The 17,042-nt window shown below is 50.0% G+C and overlaps 1 protein-coding gene across 4 annotated transcripts in view; it reads left to right on the plus strand.

The window, feature by feature from the left end:
- Window positions 1–17,042, plus strand: part of RPS6KA6 (ribosomal protein S6 kinase A6) — a 48,615-nt gene that overhangs the window by 21,301 nt on the left and 10,272 nt on the right. For all 4 annotated transcript variants that reach the window (XM_044292862.1, XM_044292863.1, XM_044292866.1 and 1 more), the window contains exons 4-11: window positions 393–474; window positions 1,104–1,184; window positions 1,309–1,388; window positions 9,622–9,728; window positions 13,000–13,037; window positions 14,220–14,362; window positions 14,902–14,972; window positions 15,601–15,689. In XM_044292862.1, coding sequence (XP_044148797.1) covers window positions 393–474; window positions 1,104–1,184; window positions 1,309–1,388; window positions 9,622–9,728; window positions 13,000–13,037; window positions 14,220–14,362; window positions 14,902–14,972; window positions 15,601–15,689 — 691 coding nt within the window. The remainder of the gene's footprint in view (window positions 1–392; window positions 475–1,103; window positions 1,185–1,308; window positions 1,389–9,621; window positions 9,729–12,999; window positions 13,038–14,219; window positions 14,363–14,901; window positions 14,973–15,600; window positions 15,690–17,042) is intronic.

Below are 17,042 nucleotides of genomic sequence, written 5' to 3' on the forward strand. Positions count from 1 at the left end.
CGTCCTCCGGTCTCTGCCCCTGCACTCTGTAGGTGGTCTCCCAGTCACACAGCATGAGGTTGAAGCGTCCTCCGGTCTCTGCCTCCTGCACTCTCTGTAGGTGGTCTCCCAGTCACACAGCATGAGGTTGAAGCGTCCTCCGGTCTCTGCCTCCTGCACTCTCTGTAGGTGGTCTCCCAGTCACACAGCATGAGGTGGTTGATATGTCGTCCGGCCTTCTGGGAATTTTAATTTTTTTGCGCCTATTAAGTTTGAATAAAACTGGGCGACCAGTCGGAGCATGAGCTGTATGGAGTTGCCGGCCATTGTTTCGTTGCGGGGTAGACGGTAGCGGTCCTGAACGCAGTAGCCGATGCTGTAACGACTGATCTGATCCTTCTTGTTCCCTTTAGGTTTTCCTTGTGCGAAAAACTGTGGGGCCGGACGCCGAACAACTGTACGCCATGAAAGTGTTAAAGAAGGCGTCTCTGAAAGGTGAGGTGGGGGGCGGAGCCAATCTGACTGCCTGTGTGGTGGATGATGATGGGATACGGAAATCAGATGGTGAGCTCCCGGGGTCCAGGATGATGGGAGTGATACATTCTGTGCTACAGAGATTAGCTGGTGAGCTCCCAGGGTCCAGGATGATGGGAGTGATACATTCTGTGCTACAGAGATTAGCTGGTGAGCTCCCAGGGTCCAGGATGATGGGAGTGATACATTCTGAGATACAGAGATTAGCTGGTGAGCTCCCAGGGTCCAGGATGATGGGAGTGATACATTCGGAGATGCTGAGATTAGATACATCCTATATTCATGGATAATGAGAGTAATACTTTCTGAAATATGGAGATTAGTTTGTGAGCTTCTGGGTTTAGGGATGATGGGAGTAGTAAAGTGTGTGTTGCAGGGAGATTAGACTCAGATCCTGTGGTGAGGGATGATGGGAGTATTAGATTTTCTGTTACGGGGAGATCAGACTGGAATCCTATGGTCAGGGATGATGGGAGTAGTGATAAATTCTGAGATATGGATTATAGACTGAGATCTTATGGTCGGGGATGATGGGAGTGATTGTGAGCTCCTGGGCTCAGGGGTTATATCTGTTTCTTCTCTACTTTCAGTGAGGGACCGAGTCCGCACTAAGATGGAGCGAGACATCCTGGTGGAGGTGAACCATCCGTTTATTGTCAAGTTGCACTATGGTAAGTGTGTCTGACCCTGACGGTCATCGCCTGAGCTAATAGAGGGGCGTAGCGGGCGATCCCACCCTATGGGGGCACACGTAGGGGCCCCTCTTAATACCTGTTCTGCTTCCTTCTATTTCAGCCTTTCAGACCGAAGGGAAATTATACCTAATCCTGGATTTTCTCAGGGGAGGCGACGTCTTCACGCGGCTATCCAAAGAGGTAACTCTGCTTCTTGTCACTGCGCACGTGACTCCGGGCGCTGCCGGGAGGAGAGTGAATTAGGGTGTTGCTAGTTAAGCAGTTGTCTAACCCGATGTCGATCACTGTGCGTAAAGGGGCAGGGCCTAAACTGTCATGTGACTGCGGGGTAACGACCCTACACAGACATGATGCTATGCATGAATTTAGGAGTTGGTGAAAACGGCGCGGATTACTCCGAATTTATCAAAATGGCGCATGTGGCGTATTACTATTATATATACATTATATATATTTGCCGACTCGCCGATGTTTATCGCACACATTTCACTTCCTACATTACATGGTGCAAACACTACATATTCCACAGCAGAGTAAGAGGTTGTGCAGCCTGAGAGCTAGCTGGAAGGCAGCAGAATTGTGAATGCAGCTCTGGATGTGCCTGGAGTATAAGGTGTGCTGTATAGTGTGAATACAGGTGCCTGCCAGTTAATAGGTTAGGTTTTCCATACCGGGCTTGTAGACCGCCACTGAGAACGGCCGCAGGTCACCGGCTCCATCATACGCACTCGCCTCTGCTTCATCTTCCTGCAGTGTGAACGTATCTGAGGCAGCGTCTTCCATCGAGCTCTCTGTCTACATATAATGAGAGCAGCCGATGAGCGATCTCACAGGGGCGGCCGCTGCACTCGGGGACCCCCTGTACTGACGTATTGGGGAGTCCTGAGGTAATTAGAGGGTGGTTCCTGATCACAGGGGAGTCGCACTGTCTGAAGAACCAACCCCTCCATTATCATAACTGATATTTCCATAAAGCTGGAGACAGTAAAGTGTCTCCCTGCAGATGAAAGGACACATATATATTTAAAAAATCCTGTAGTTACTGTTTTATACGCCAGAGCTTCACTCACTATTCTGCTGGTGCAGTCACTGTGTACATACATTACTTATCCTGTACTGATCCTGAGTTACATCCTGTATTATACTCCAGAGCTGCACTCACTATTCTGCTGGTGCAGTCACTGTGTACATACATTACTTATCCTGTACTGATCCTGAGTTACATCCTGCATTATACTCCAGAGCTGCACTCACTATTCTGCTGGTGCAGTCACTGTGTACATACATTACTTATCCTGTACTGATCCTGAGTTACATCCTGTATTATACTCCAGAGCTGCACTCACTATTCTGCTGGTGCAGTCACTGTGTACATACATTACTTATCCTGTACTGATCCTGAGTTACATCCTGTATTATACTCCAGAGCTGCACTCACTATTCTGCTGGTGCAGTCACTGTGTATATACATTACTTATCCTGTACTGATCCTGAGTTACATCCTGTATTATACTCCAGAGCTGCACTCACTATTCTGCTGGTGGAGTCACTGTGTACATACATTACTTATCCTGTACTGATCCTGAGTTACATCCTGTATTATACTCCAGAGCTGCACTCACTATTCTGCTGGTGCAGTCACTGTGTACATACATTACTTATCCTGTACTGATCCTGAGTTACATCCTGTATTATACTCCAGAGCTGCACTCACTATTCTGCTGGTGCAGTCACTGTGTACATACATTACTTATCCTGTACTGATCCTGAGTTACATCCTGTATTATACTCCAGAGCTGCACTCACTATTCTGCTGGTGCAGTCACTGTGTACATACATTACTTATCCTGTACTGATCCTGAGTTACATCCTGTATTATACTCCAGAGCTGCACTCACTATTCTGCTGGTGCAGTCACTGTGTACATACATTACTTATCCTGTACTGATCCTGAGTTACATCCTGTATTATACTCCAGAGCTGCACTCACTATTCTGCTGGTGCAGTCACTGTGTACATACATTACTTATCCTGTACTGATCCTGAGTTACATCCTGTATTATACTCCAGAGCTGCGCTCACTATTCTGCTGGTGCAGTCACTGTGTACATACATTACTTATCCTGTACTGATCCTGAGTTACATCCTGTATTATACTCCAGAGCTGCACTCACTATTCTGCTGGTGCAGTCACTGTGTACATACATTACTTATCCTGTACTGATCCTGAGTCACATCCTGTATTATACTCCAGAGCTGCACTCACTATTCTGCTGGTGCAGTCACTGTGTACATACATTACTTATCCTGTACTGATCCTGAGTTACATCCTGTATTATACTCCAGAGCTGCACTCACTATTCTGCTGGTGCAGTCACTGTGTACATACATTACTTATCCTGTACTGATCCTGAGTTACATCCTGTATTATACTCCAGAGCTGCACTCACTATTCTGCTGGTGCAGTCACTGTGTACATACATTACTTATCCTGTACTGATTCTGAGTTACATCTTGTATTATACTCCACAGCTGCACTCACTATTCTGCTGGTGCAGTCACTGTGTACATACATTACTTATCCTGTACTGATCCTGAGTCACATCCTGTATTATACTCCAGAGCTGCACTCACTATTCTGCTGGTGCAGTCACTGTGTACATACATTACTTATCCTGTACTGATCCTGAGTTACATCCTGTATTATACTCCAGAGCTGCACTCACTATTCTGCTGGTGCAGTCACTGTGTACATACATTACTTATCCTGTACTGATCCTGAGTTACATCCTGTATTATACTCCAGAGCTGCACTCACTATTCTGCTGGTGCAGTCACTGTGTACATACATTACTTATCCTGTACTGATCCTGAGTTACATCCTGTATTATACTCCAGAGCTGCACTCACTATTCTGCTGGTGCAGTAACTGTGTACATACATTTTGTGTCCTGTACGGATCTGCATGGTTGATAAGCTATCAGGGATAGGCTGGAGCAGTTCTTCGGTATATATGATGTTAGGAGTGGTAGTCGCGCTTTGTAGACAGAGATTTTGGGGTTGCTCCAGCGTCTGATTTCTCAGTAGTTAATATGCAGCCTCCGTGCTCTTCAGCCGCCCACGCCCTCCGCTTGGTGGAGGTGCAGCCTGTGTGATTCATGCCTCGTGTGATCGGGCGATCTCCTCCTGCTCTTGTGTCCTTGCTGTGCGCGCTGTTAATGCTGTCAGTCGGGCTACTTTGGCGGCCATAGGTTGTGGCTTCCTATTCCCAGCATGCTTTGCCGTGAGGTTCCTAGAATTCGCTTCGCCTGTAGCATATAAATGTTTACAGAATTCATTTCTGAAATGTTTTCTTTTGAAAGGTCGCGGCTCTGCAGGTTATAATTGAATTATTTACCGTGAGAGTGTAACCAGCGGGAGGCGCCGTTCTCGTGGCCGCCTCTGCTGAGATCTCATTACTCAGACTTCGCTCATAGCATTAGTTGCAGATATTGCGGCGCTGCGAGGCACGGTGGAGCTCGGGGAAGAAGGAACCATAACTGCGCATCCCTGACCTTTCTATAGAGAGCACAAGAGTCGGGTGCAAGACTGTCGCCAAGCGTAGTACATGTGACCAGAGGTTGTACCAATTACCGCAATAAGGACGACGTTACCTGACCGCTAACAGCGCATTAGATTATACAGCCCCCACTAGGGGGAGCTCACTACATACAGATTATACAGCCACTACTAGGGGGAGCTCACTACATACAGATTATACAGCCACCACTAGAGGGAGCTCACTACATACAGATTATACAGCCACCACTAGAGGGAGCTCACTACATACAGATTATACAGCCACCACTAGAGGGAGCTCACTACATACAGATTATACAGCCACCACTAGAGGGAGCTCACTACATACAGATTATACATTCACCACTAGAGGGCGCTCACTACATAGAGATTATACAGTCACCACTAGAGGGAGCTCACTACATACAGATTATACAGCCACTAGAGGGAGCTCACTACATACAGATTATACAGCCACCACTAGAGGGAGCTCACTACATACAGATTATACAGACACCACTAGAGGGAGCTCACTACATACAGATCATACAGTCACCACTAGAGGGAGCTCACTACATACAGATCATACAGCCACCACTAGGGGGAGCTCACTACATACAGATTATACAGTCACCACTAGAGGGAGCTCACTACATACAGATTATACAGCCACCACTAGAGGGAGCTCACTACATACAGATTATACAGCCACCACTAGAGGGAGCTCACTACATACAGATCATACAGCCACCACTAGAGAGAGCTCACTACATACAGATTATACAGCCACCACTAGAGGGAGCTCACTACATACAGATTATACAGCCACCACTAGAGGGAGCTCACTACATACAGATTATACAGTCACCACTAAAAGGAGCTCACTACATACAGATCATACAGCCACCACTAGAGGGAGCTCACTACATACAGATTATACAGTCACCACTAGAGGAAGCTCACTACATACAGATTATACAGTCACCACTAGAGGGAGCTCACTACATACAGATTATACAGCCACCACTAGAGGGAGCTCACTACATACAGATATACAGCCACCACTAGAGGGAGCTCACTACATACAGATTATACAGCCACCACTAGAGGGAGCTCACTACATACAGATTATACAGCCACCACTAGAGGGAGCTCACTACATACAGATTATACAGCCACCACTAGAGGGAGCTCACTACATACAGATTATACAGCCACCACTAGAGGGAGCTCACTACATACAGATTATACAGCCACCACTAGAGGGAGCTCACTACATACAGATTATACAGCACCACTAGAGGGAGCTCACTACATACAGATTATACAGCACCACTAGAGGGAGCTCACTACATACAGATTATACAGCCACCACTAGAGGGAGCTCACTACATACAGATCATACAGCCACCACTAGAGGGGAGCTCACTACATACAGATTATACAGTCACCACTAGAGGGAGCTCACTACATACAGATTATACAGCCACCACTAGAGGGAGCTCACTACATACAGATTATACAGCCACCACTAGAGGGAGCTCACTACATACAGATTATACAGCCACCACTAGAGGGAGCTCACTACATACAGATTATACAGCCACCACTAGAGGGAGCTCACTACATACAGATTATACAGCCACCACTAGAGGGAGCTCACTACATACAGATTATACAGTCCACCACTAGAGGGAGCTCACTACATACAGATCATACAGCCACCACTAGAGGGAGCTCACTACATACAGATTATACAGTCACCACTAGAGGGAGCTCACTACATACAGATTATACAGTCACCACTAGAGGGAGCTCACTACATACAGATTATACAGCCACCACTAGAGGGAGCTCACTACATACAGATTATACAGCCACCACTAGAGGGAGCTCACTACATACAGATTATACAGCCACCACTAGAGGGAGCTCACTACATACAGATTATACAGCCACCACTAGAGGGAGCTCACTACATACAGATTATACAGTCCACCACTAGAGGGAGCTCACTACTACAGATTATACAGCCACCACTAGAGGGAGCTCACTACATACAGATTATACAGTCACCACTAGAGGGAGCTCACTACATACAGATTATACAGCCACCACTAGAGGGAGCTCACTACATACAGATTATACAGCCACCACTAGAGGGAGCTCACTACATACAGATTATACAGACACCACTAGAGGGAGCTCACTACATACAGATCATACAGCCACCACTAGGGGGAGCTCACTACATACAGATCATACAGCCACCACTAGGGGGAGCTCACTACATACAGATTATACAGTCACCACTAGAGGGAGCTCACTACATACAGATTATACAGCCACCACTAGAGGGAGCTCACTACATACAGATTATACAGCCACCACTAGAGGGAGCTCACTACATACAGATCATACAGCCACCACTAGAGAGAGCTCACTACATACAGATTATACAGCCACCACTAGAGGGAGCTCACTACATACAGATTATACAGTAACCACTAGAGGGAGCTCACTACATACAGATTATACAGTAACCACTAGAGGGAGCTCACTACATACAGATTATGCAGTCACCACTAGAGGGAGCTCACTACATACAGATTATACAGCCACCACTAGTGGGAGCTCACTACATACAGATTATACAGCCACCACTAGTGGGAGCTCACTACATACAGATTATACAGCCACCACTAGAGGGGGCTCACTACATACAGATTATACAGCCACCACTAGAGGGAGCTCACTACATACAGATTATACAGCCACCACTAGAGGGAGCTCACTACATACAGATTATACTGCCTCCACTAGGGGGAGCTCACTACATACAGATTATACAGTCACCACTAGAGGGAGCTCACTGTGTATAAGTAGTTTTTACGTGACTGCTTACTTCCTTTGTCATGATGTCTGATCGCTCAGATGCAATTGGAGGACCCTGAGACTGACCATATTCAGGGCTTGTTCACATTGTGGATCGATTAAACATTCAGTAAAAAAATATGTGCACAAATGTATGCAATTTTCTGGTTATCTATTTTTTTGTTAACGTATGTGTTTTTGTGAAACCTTTCTTTTTTAAATAAAGATTTGTGGGTCATTTATTAAGAGCAGCGTTTTAGATGCCGGTCTTAATGCCCCTTGAGTAAAGGCGCCGGGCTCTTTATACACCTCCGGGGCCTGACAGCCTTTAATCTGCGCCTGCTCCCTTGCTGGCATAGATTTTGATAATTTTCTATACTAAAAACTGGCATAGAAAATGATGCTCAAGACAGACCAGCCGGTCCGCCCCCTTGCCACGCCCCCTTCTTTTTTTTTTTTTTTGAATTGGCGTACATGGCGTGGAAGGGGAAGAAGTCACAGATTTGTCTTCAAATCCCCTTTGCGACCGAATCTGCGATAGATATACGACAAAAAGTGGTATATATGTTATCATAAATAACCCCCTTGATGTATATCAAAGAAGGTAGAAAGTATCTGGGGAAAAATGAATGAATTTAACGGATAATAAATGATTGGCTTACGTTTCCATCCGTTTTTTTTGTTAGTTTTTTTGCAGGACAGAAAAGCGCGTTGTGCTATTCTGTCCTGCAAAAGAAAAAGTACAGACACCTGAGCAGTGAGAAAAGTGCACTCTTTGCCTGTACATTAGAAAATAGAAATCAGAGTAAAAATATAAACATAAAAAGTTGTTTAAAGAAGAAAAATAATGCACTTTTTTATTTACAAATAATAAGTTTTATTCAGTAAAAAATCCCTGCACATTGGCTGTTTGCAGGTATTTCTTATGGCGGTAAGAAGATGCACAGTAAACGTGTATGAAATTAAACCTAACGAATGAATGAATTTGGCAGCGGAATTGCTTTTTTCAGTATTTTTGCCAAAATAAAACTAATATAAATGAATATGTATGTGCAAAATAAAAAATAGTTTAAAGGGAACCTGTCACCCAAAAATCGCCTATTAAGCTGTTTACAGTACCTTATAGTGCTGTATAGTCGTTTCCTGATGCACTTTTTGTTAGTTTTGCCGCATGTATGCTCAGTCAGAAATCGATGTTATATTCAGCTGCTGCCCCGTGCTTCAAGTCAGGCTTGAAGTCACGGGGGCAGCGGCCTCGGCGTCTTACATGGCCCTCTCCCCGCCCCCTGCCTCTGTGACTGACAGCCGAAATCCGATTCCGGGACCGCGCTCAACGGCCGCATGCGCAGTAAAGGGCGGCAGGAGCGCGGTCCCGGCTGCCGCGCGTACTACGCGCCGTCTTACTTTCGCCGCACTGCGCATGCCCCCGACATCCTGTATCAAACGCGCCCGCGCCCGGCATCCGTTGAGCGCGGTCCCGGAATCGGATTTCGGCTGTCAGTCACAGAGGCAGGGGGCGGGGAGAGGGCCATGTAAGACGCCGAGGCCGCTGCCCCCGTGACTTCAAGCCTGACTTGAAGCACGGGGCAGCAGCTGAATATAACATCGATTTCTGACTGAGCATACATGCTGCAAAACTAACAAAAAGTGCATCAGGAAACGACTATACAGCACTATAAGGTACTGTAAACAGCTTAATAAGCGATTTTTGGGTGAAAGGTTCCCTTTAAATGTAAGAGATTGTCCTGATCGGGACGACGTGTTTTTAGTTATTATCCGTCTTCCCGCGGTCCGGTGCAGTGCGGCCGTCTAGCCTTCCCGTGTAGACATTGCCTTTCTGCTCCGTCCCCCGTTGTCTTTTTGGTTCAGTCCGTGTGACGAGGGCTGAGTGATTTATGTGGGGGGGGGGGAGGTCGCCCTGTTCTGGGTGGTGTTTTCGTGGCTGGTAGAACATACAGTAAATCTATACAGTTCTTATTAGGTTATGTTTACAGAGGAAGATGTGAAGTTCTACTTGGCAGAGCTGGCCCTGGCGCTGGACCATCTGCACAGCCTGGGCATCGTCTACAGGGACCTAAAGCCAGAAAAGTAACGTAAACCCCTCCTCTCTGTCTGTCTCCTCCTCCTCCTCTCTCTGCCGCTGTCCTCCTCCTCCTCCTCCTCCTCCTCCTCCTCCTCTCTCTGCCGCTGTCCTCCTCCTCCTCCTCCTCTCTCTGCCGCTGTCCTCCTCCTCCTCCTCCTCTCTCTGCCGCTGTCGTCCTCCTCCTCCTCCTCTCTCTGCCGCTGTCCTCCTCCTCCTCTCTCTGCCGCTGTCGTCCTCCTCCTCCTCCTCTCTCTGCCGCTGTCGTCCTCCTCCTCCTCCTCTCTCTGCCGCTGTCGTCCTCCTCCTCCTCCTCTCTCTGCCGCTGTCGTCCTCCTCCTCCTCCTCTCTCTGCCGCTGTCGTCCTCCTCCTCCTCCTCTCTCTGCCGCTGTCGTCCTCCTCCTCCTCTCTCTGCCGCTGTCCTCCTCCTCCTCCTCCTCCTCCTCCTCTCTCTGCCGCTGTTGTCCTCCTCCTCCTCCTCCTCTCTCTGCCGCTGTTGTCCTCCTCCTCCTCCTCCTCTCTCTGCCGCTGTTGTCCTCCTCCTCCTCCTCCTCCTCTCTCTGCCGCTGTTGTCCTCCTCCTCCTCCTCCTCCTCTCTCTGCCGCTGTTGTCCTCCCTCCTCCTCCTCCTCCTCTCCTCTGCCGCTGTTGTCCTCCTCCTCCTCCTCCTCCTCTCTCTGCCGCTGTTGTCCTCCTCCTCCTCCTCCTCTCTCTGCCGCTGTTGTCCTCCTCCTCCTCCTCCTCTCTCTGCCGCTGTTGTCCTCCTCCTCCTCCTCCTCTCTCTGCCGCTGTTGTCCTCCTCCTCCTCCTCCTCCTCTCTCTGCCGCTGTTGTCCTCCTCCTCCTCCTCCTCTCTCTGCCGCTGTTGTCCTCCTCCTCCTCCTCCTCCTCCTCTCTCTGCCGCTGTTGTCCTCCTCCTCCTCCTCCTCCTCCTCCTCCTCCTCTCTCTGCCGCTGTTGTCCTCCTCCTCCTCCTCCTCTCTCTGCCGCTATCGTCCTCCTCCTCCTCCTCTCTCTGCCGCTGTCGTCCTCCTCCTCCTCCTCCTCTCTCTGCCGCTATCGTCCTCCTCCTCCTCCTCTCTCTGCCGCTATCGTCCTCCTCCTCCTCCTCTCTCTGCCGCTGTCGTCCTCCTCCTCCTCCTCCTCTCTCTGCCGCTGTCGTCCTCCTCCTCCTCTCTCTGCCGCTGTCGTCCTCCTCCTCCTCCTCCTCCTCTCTCTGCCGCTGTCGTCCTCCTCCTCCTCCTCCTCTCTCTGCCGCTGTCGTCCTCCTCCTCCTCCTCCTCCTCCTCCTCCTCCTCCTCTCTCTGCCGCTGTCGTCCTCCTCCTCCTCCTCCTCCTCTCTCTGCCGCTGTCGTCCTCCTCCTCCTCCTCCTCCTCCTCCTCTCTCTGCCGCTGTCGTCCTCCTCCTCCTCCTCCTCCTCCTCCTCCTCTCTCTGCCGCTGTCGTCCTCCTCCTCCTCCTCCTCCTCTCTCTGCCGCTGTCGTCCTCCTCCTCCTCCTCTCTCTGCTGCTGTCGTCCTCCTCCTCCTACTCCTCTCTCTGCCGCTGTCGTCCTCCTCCTCTCTCTGCCGCTGTCGTCCTCCTCCTCTCTCTGCCGCTGTCGTCCTCCTCCTCTCTCTGCCGCTGTCGTCCTCCTCCTCCTCCTCCTCTCTCTGCCGCTGTCGTCCTCCTCCTCCTCCTCCTCCTCTCTCTGCCGCTGTCGTCCTCCTCCTCCTACTCCTCCTCTCTCTGCCGCTGTCGTCCTCCTCCTCCTCCTCCTCCTCCTCCTCCTCTCTCTGCCGCTGTCGTCCTCCTCCTCCTCCTCCTCCTCTCTCTGCCGCTGTCGTCCTCCTCCTCCTCCTCTCTCTGCCGCTGTCGTCCTCCTCCTCCTCCTCCTCCTCTCTCTGCCGCTGTCGTCCTCCTCCTCCTCGCTCTGCCGCTGTCGTCCTCCTCCTCCTCCTCCTCCTCTCTCTGCCGCTGTCGTCCTCCTCCTCCTCCTCCTCCTCCTCCTCTCTCTGCCGCTGTCGTCCTCCTCCTCCTCCTCTCTCTGCCGCTGTCGTCCTCCTCCTCCTCCTCCTCTCTCTGCCGCTGTCGTCCTCCTCCTCCTCCTCCTCTCTCTGCCGCTGTCTCCTCCTCCTCCTCCTCCTCCTCCTCCTTCTCTCTGCCGCTGTCGTCCTCCTCCGTCCTCACTCCTCCTCCTCCTCCTCCTCTCTCTGCCGCTTGTCCGTCCTCCCTCCTCCATCCTCCTCCTCCTCCCCTCCCTCCCCTCTCTGCTGTCCGCTGTCGTCCTCCGCCTCCTCCTCCTCCTCCTCTCCTCTGCCGGCTGTCGTCGTCCTCCTCCTCCTCCCTCCTCCTCCTCCTCATCTTCTGGCCGCTGTCGTCGTCCTCCTCCATCCTCCTCCGTCCTCCTCCTCCTCCTCTCTCTGCCCGCATGTCGTCCATCCTCCTCCTCCCTCTCCTCTCTCTGCCGCTGTCGTCCTCCTCCTCCTCCTCCTCCCTCCTCCTCTCTCTGCCGCGTGTCCGTCCCTCCTACCTCCTCCCGCCTCCTCCTCTCTCTGCCGCTGTTCGTCCTCCTCCTCCTCCTCCCTCTCTCTGCCGCTGTCGTCGTCCTCCTCCTCCTCCTCCTCCTCCTCCTCCTCCTCTCTCTGCCGCTGTCGTTCCGTCCTCCTCCTCCTCCTCCTCTCTCTGCCGCTGTCGTCCTCCTTCTCCTCCTCCTCCTCCTCCTCCTCCTCTCTCTGCCGCTGTTGTCCTCCTCCTCCTCCTCCTCCTCCTCCTCTCTCTGCCGCTGTCGTCCTCCTTCTCCTCCTCCTCCTCCTCCTCCTCTCTCTGCCGCTGTTGTCCTCCTCCTCCTCCTCCTCCTCCTCTCTCTGCCGCTGTCGTCGTCCTCCTCCTCCTCCTCTCTCTGCCGCTGTCGTCGTCCTCCTCCTCCTCCTCCTCCTCCTCCTCCTCTCTCTGCCGCTGTCGTCGTCCTCCTCCTCCTCCTCTCTCTGCCGCTGTCGTCGTCCTCCTCCTCCTCCTCCTCTCTCTGCCGCTGTCGTCGTCCTCCTCCTCCTCTCTCTGCCGCTGTCGTCGTCCTCCTCCTCCTCTCTCTGCCGCTGTCGTCCTCCTCCTCCTCCTCTCTCTGCCGCTGTCGTCCTCCTCTTCCTCTTCTCCATGCACCTTGTGTGTTGCACCCTCTGGTACTTAGTGCACTGAGTTGTGCAGCTTCTGGACTTTCCTGCTCATTACTTTGTGTCTTCTTTTCTTTCTTTCTTCTACCGATTCCCGTTATGTGTGTTGGTGAATGTACATTTTAATTTTCAGCATTTTGCTTGATGAAGCAGGACATATCAAGTTAACAGGTAGGTGGCGATTGTCCGTCGGAGCGCTTCTCTCATCGCATGTGTATCTGATGCCGGCCTGTCCTTGTCTCCAGTGTTTATGGTACAGTCTGTTAATCTCTGTCTCGCACGTTTCATTCCGCACCGTCCTCCCCTCTGACTGTAATTGTGGCTTCATTATGTGGAGGTGTCAGGACAACTGGTGGTACCAGCGGTATTACCTGCACCCCCATGTTATCAATGCTCCTCTCTGGGTCCTAGTGCCTATCATGTTAGCCGTGCACCATAGATCACCACAACCTAGGGGTTCCAGTCTGGGGGGGGGGGGGGGGTTGTGTATTATAGCTTTGTATTAGGTATCGTGTTCCAAGCAGAGAAGTAACAGACGAGACCCTCGGGGCTTGACATTTACCAGTGTTCCTACGCATTGATTAATGGAGTCCCATCCAAAACTTAAAGGGCAACACCACCTAGAAATGGAACCCTGCACAGTCAGTCAGTGATTGTCTGCCAATGCCAGGTGTGGGTCTGAACACAGATCTTTCCCATATACTTGCTCTCTCCTGGTTTTGGCTCACTGGCCAAACACTGATGTATCACTGGCCAAACACTGACGTGTGAATGAGGCCTAATGGGGGGTGTTTTCTTCCGAATGTTCGCTCACCTGGAGGATCGCAGAATTGAGATGGGACAAGTCTTTCCCATATGACCTGTGGATTCCCTTAAAGGGGTTGTCCATTATGTTTATATTGATGACAGTCCTCAGGTCATCAATACCTATCAGTGACACCCGCACTCCATCATCTGCTGGTTACTGCAGCACTGCTCCCGTTCAAGTGAAAATACTGGACAACCCCTTTAAGGCTGAGGACGCTCGTGCAGTTTTTTGAGCCAAAGCCAAGTGACGGAGAAGAAGTCTGTCCTTCATATTTTCGGAATCCACTCCTGGCTTTGACTGCTTGTGTGACTCCAGCCTTAAAGGGGTTATTCAACCCCTATGATGACCCCGCCCCCAATGCCCAGGCCCCTCATATAGGTTACACTTACCGCGGCACCTGCGTTGCTTCTGGCGCCCCCTTGTGTCTGCCAGAGGCAGTGACCAGCCCTTTCCTTTCATAGTCCTGATGGGGATGATGCCGCGGCGCAGTCAGGACCCGCCAGTGTTTCGTTAGGGGGCACTTTTGCATCTCTTTTGTTTTCCAGATTTTGGGCTCAGCAAAGAGTCAGTGGACCATGAAAAAAAGGCGTATTCCTTCTGCGGTACTGTGGAGTACATGGCCCCGGAAGTGGTCAACAGGCGGGGCCACACGCAGAGCGCGGACTGGTGGTCCTTCGGCGTCCTCATGGTATGTTCACTATAACCTAAGGGGATAGGTCTGGCTCTTCCCAGTGGACATAGTAGAAGGCCAAGCGGGGGATGTGCACCCTATAATAGGGGAACGGTGTACCCCCAGCGCTGCTGCTCTGCAGAGAGTTCATTCACCAGGTACTTCTGGGGTCAAAATGGCCATTTTTCCTTTTTTTTCTTTATTTACATTTTAGTATTGAAAAACTTTCTGCATGAGGTTTTCTATGAAAAATTGTAGCTGCATTTACAATTCTGCAGCTTCAGAGCTGAAATCTCCCAGCATTCTCTGCTGGTTCAGTGTCTGTACAGAGCTTGCTCGAGTGGTTCGCACTCTCGGTGTCCTCTTTACCCCAGGCTATAGACAGTACTGAGCCGCGGGGGGGGGGGGGTTGGCTGTCTGTTCACAAGCCTGCAGAATTGTGAGTTCAGCTCCGGAGTCAGGATGAGTAGTGTGGCTCTTTTATCGGTTGTGTCTTTTGTTCCCTAATCACGGTCGTCTCTGTGCCGATAACGGATTTGCTGCTTTGTGTTTTCCAGTTTGAGATGCTGACGGGCACGCTGCCGTTTCAAGGGAAAGACCGGAATGAAACCATGAACATGATACTAAAGTAAGTGCCCCCCTGTCCGGTGTGTCATGAGACTTACAGGGTCGCAGGTCATGAGGCATATCCCCTTGAGTAAAGAATGTCAGGCTCAGGATTCAGCCATTTTATCTGTTTCCAGGAAAGCTGGATGACGACCAGTTCGGCTCTCACAGGGATCGTCATCCAGCTTTCCCAGGGGCTTTCTTCAGATTTTCGTAGAAATCACTCTAAAGCTTCATAATGGAAAGTTCTGGAACTTTCTAACAGACCGGGCTAAGCTTCCACCAGCTACATGATTAGGAAATCTGGGCATTTGTATTTCTATTCCTCACTCTCTTCAAGATCTCCGCTTGCTGTTAGTAAATCTGCATTGTCAGAGCTTGAGAACTTATAGTAACAGACCAGCTGCACACGTCTATCCCGATATTGTTACATGTCGCCTGCACTGATACAATGTATCAGCAGGCTTGTGCTGCTGACATGTTTACCTTACTGAGGATTGTCTGCACTGACACATTGTTACAAATTAAATCCAGCTCCAATCTGAAAAGCCCTGTCTTGCCGTCTTGTTGCTATGGATACATTGTATTGGACATTCTGTTGCTTTCTTGTGCGTTTTGAGTATATTTTAACCTTTTTGACCTTTCCTCAGATCGAAGCTCGGGATGCCGCAGTTTTTAAGTTCAGAAGCTCAAAGTCTCCTCCGAATGTTGTTCAAGCGGAATCCTGTAAACCGATTGGGTGAGTTCCCTGTAATTGCCGCCCTGTGTGCTCTGCTCCTCAGGACGCCTCGGTAAAAGTTCTCTCCTCTGACAAGTGGCCTCTCAATAATCCAGAATATTTCATTATCTGGCACTTGTCAGGTCCTACTGACACAGAATTACCAGCAGCAATGACCCGCTGACAGTCAGCCCCACCCCCGAGGATCCCAGGGAATAGGTGAAGTGAGGACATTGTCACCTCCCACATGGCAACCTCAACAAGCCGTACACTGGGTTATCACATTTTTTTTCAAGATTTTAGAGGCTTTTGAGTGGGTATCAGTGTTTTTCAATTTTCTCTGCTTGCTGTCAGTGTATGTTTTTTTTTTTTTCCCATCCACTAACCGAAAACAGACTAAATGCTTTCAGTAGTAATAATCCTCTATGAACAAAAGTGAAACAATATTTTGCTACAATGTGTCAGTAAAGACTGCTTCTAATAAATTTAACGATCACCTTGACGCACATAGCAGAGTTTGTGGGCTAACCCTCTCCTATTCTCAGTTTAAGTAATTAAATGTCGTTTTATCTGCCCGGAATACCCAAACACTGAATATTTCTGCCCTATGCACCTGTTTTCACTTGGCAGGTTGTTTACAAGCAGAACTTCCTGTTTCCTCAGCTTCCTGCTGGTTTTCTAACCAATCCCAGCATGCTTTGTTCTGTGATGTTTCACAAGTCTTGCTCTGCCTTTCTTACATGAAGAGGGGAGGTGTAAGGGCGTGAATACTGTAGAGGGAACAGTGGAGCTGGTGGATCATGGACTAAGAAACATTGCAGAGTAAACTGTCGGGATTGGCCAGAGAACCCGCAGGAAGCTGATGAAGACAGGAAGTTCTGCATGTAAACATCCTGCAGCATCCAGTGATGGCGAGAACAGGGGACGAAAAGTGCTGACACGAAAAACAGGTATGTGGGGCAAAAATATACAGGGGCAGTTAAGGGCTGTTTTTGTAAGAGACAGTTTCAGAATGATTTAAAGTCTATGGAGCTATTTACATGGCCCGTGAACAGCAGCTGCCAAAAAATAGGCTATGTCCTATTATTGGCCATTGTCCCATCCAGACAGTGGGGGCACAAAGGGGGCATTACTTATATTAGGGACACAAAGGGGGCATTACTTATATTGGGGGCACAAAGGGGGCATTACTTATATTGGGGGCACAAAGGGGGCACAAATGGGGCATTACTTATATTGGGGACACAAAGGGGGCATTACTTATATTGGGGACACAAAGGGGGCATTACTTATATTGGGGACACAAAGGGGGACACAAAGGGGGCATTACTTATATTGGGGACACAAAGGGGGCATTACTTATATTGGGGGCAC

The sequence above is a fragment of the Bufo gargarizans genome, chromosome 5 (genome assembly GCF_014858855.1).
Source record: "Bufo gargarizans isolate SCDJY-AF-19 chromosome 5, ASM1485885v1, whole genome shotgun sequence".
NCBI classification, from domain to species: domain Eukaryota; kingdom Metazoa; phylum Chordata; class Amphibia; order Anura; family Bufonidae; genus Bufo; species Bufo gargarizans.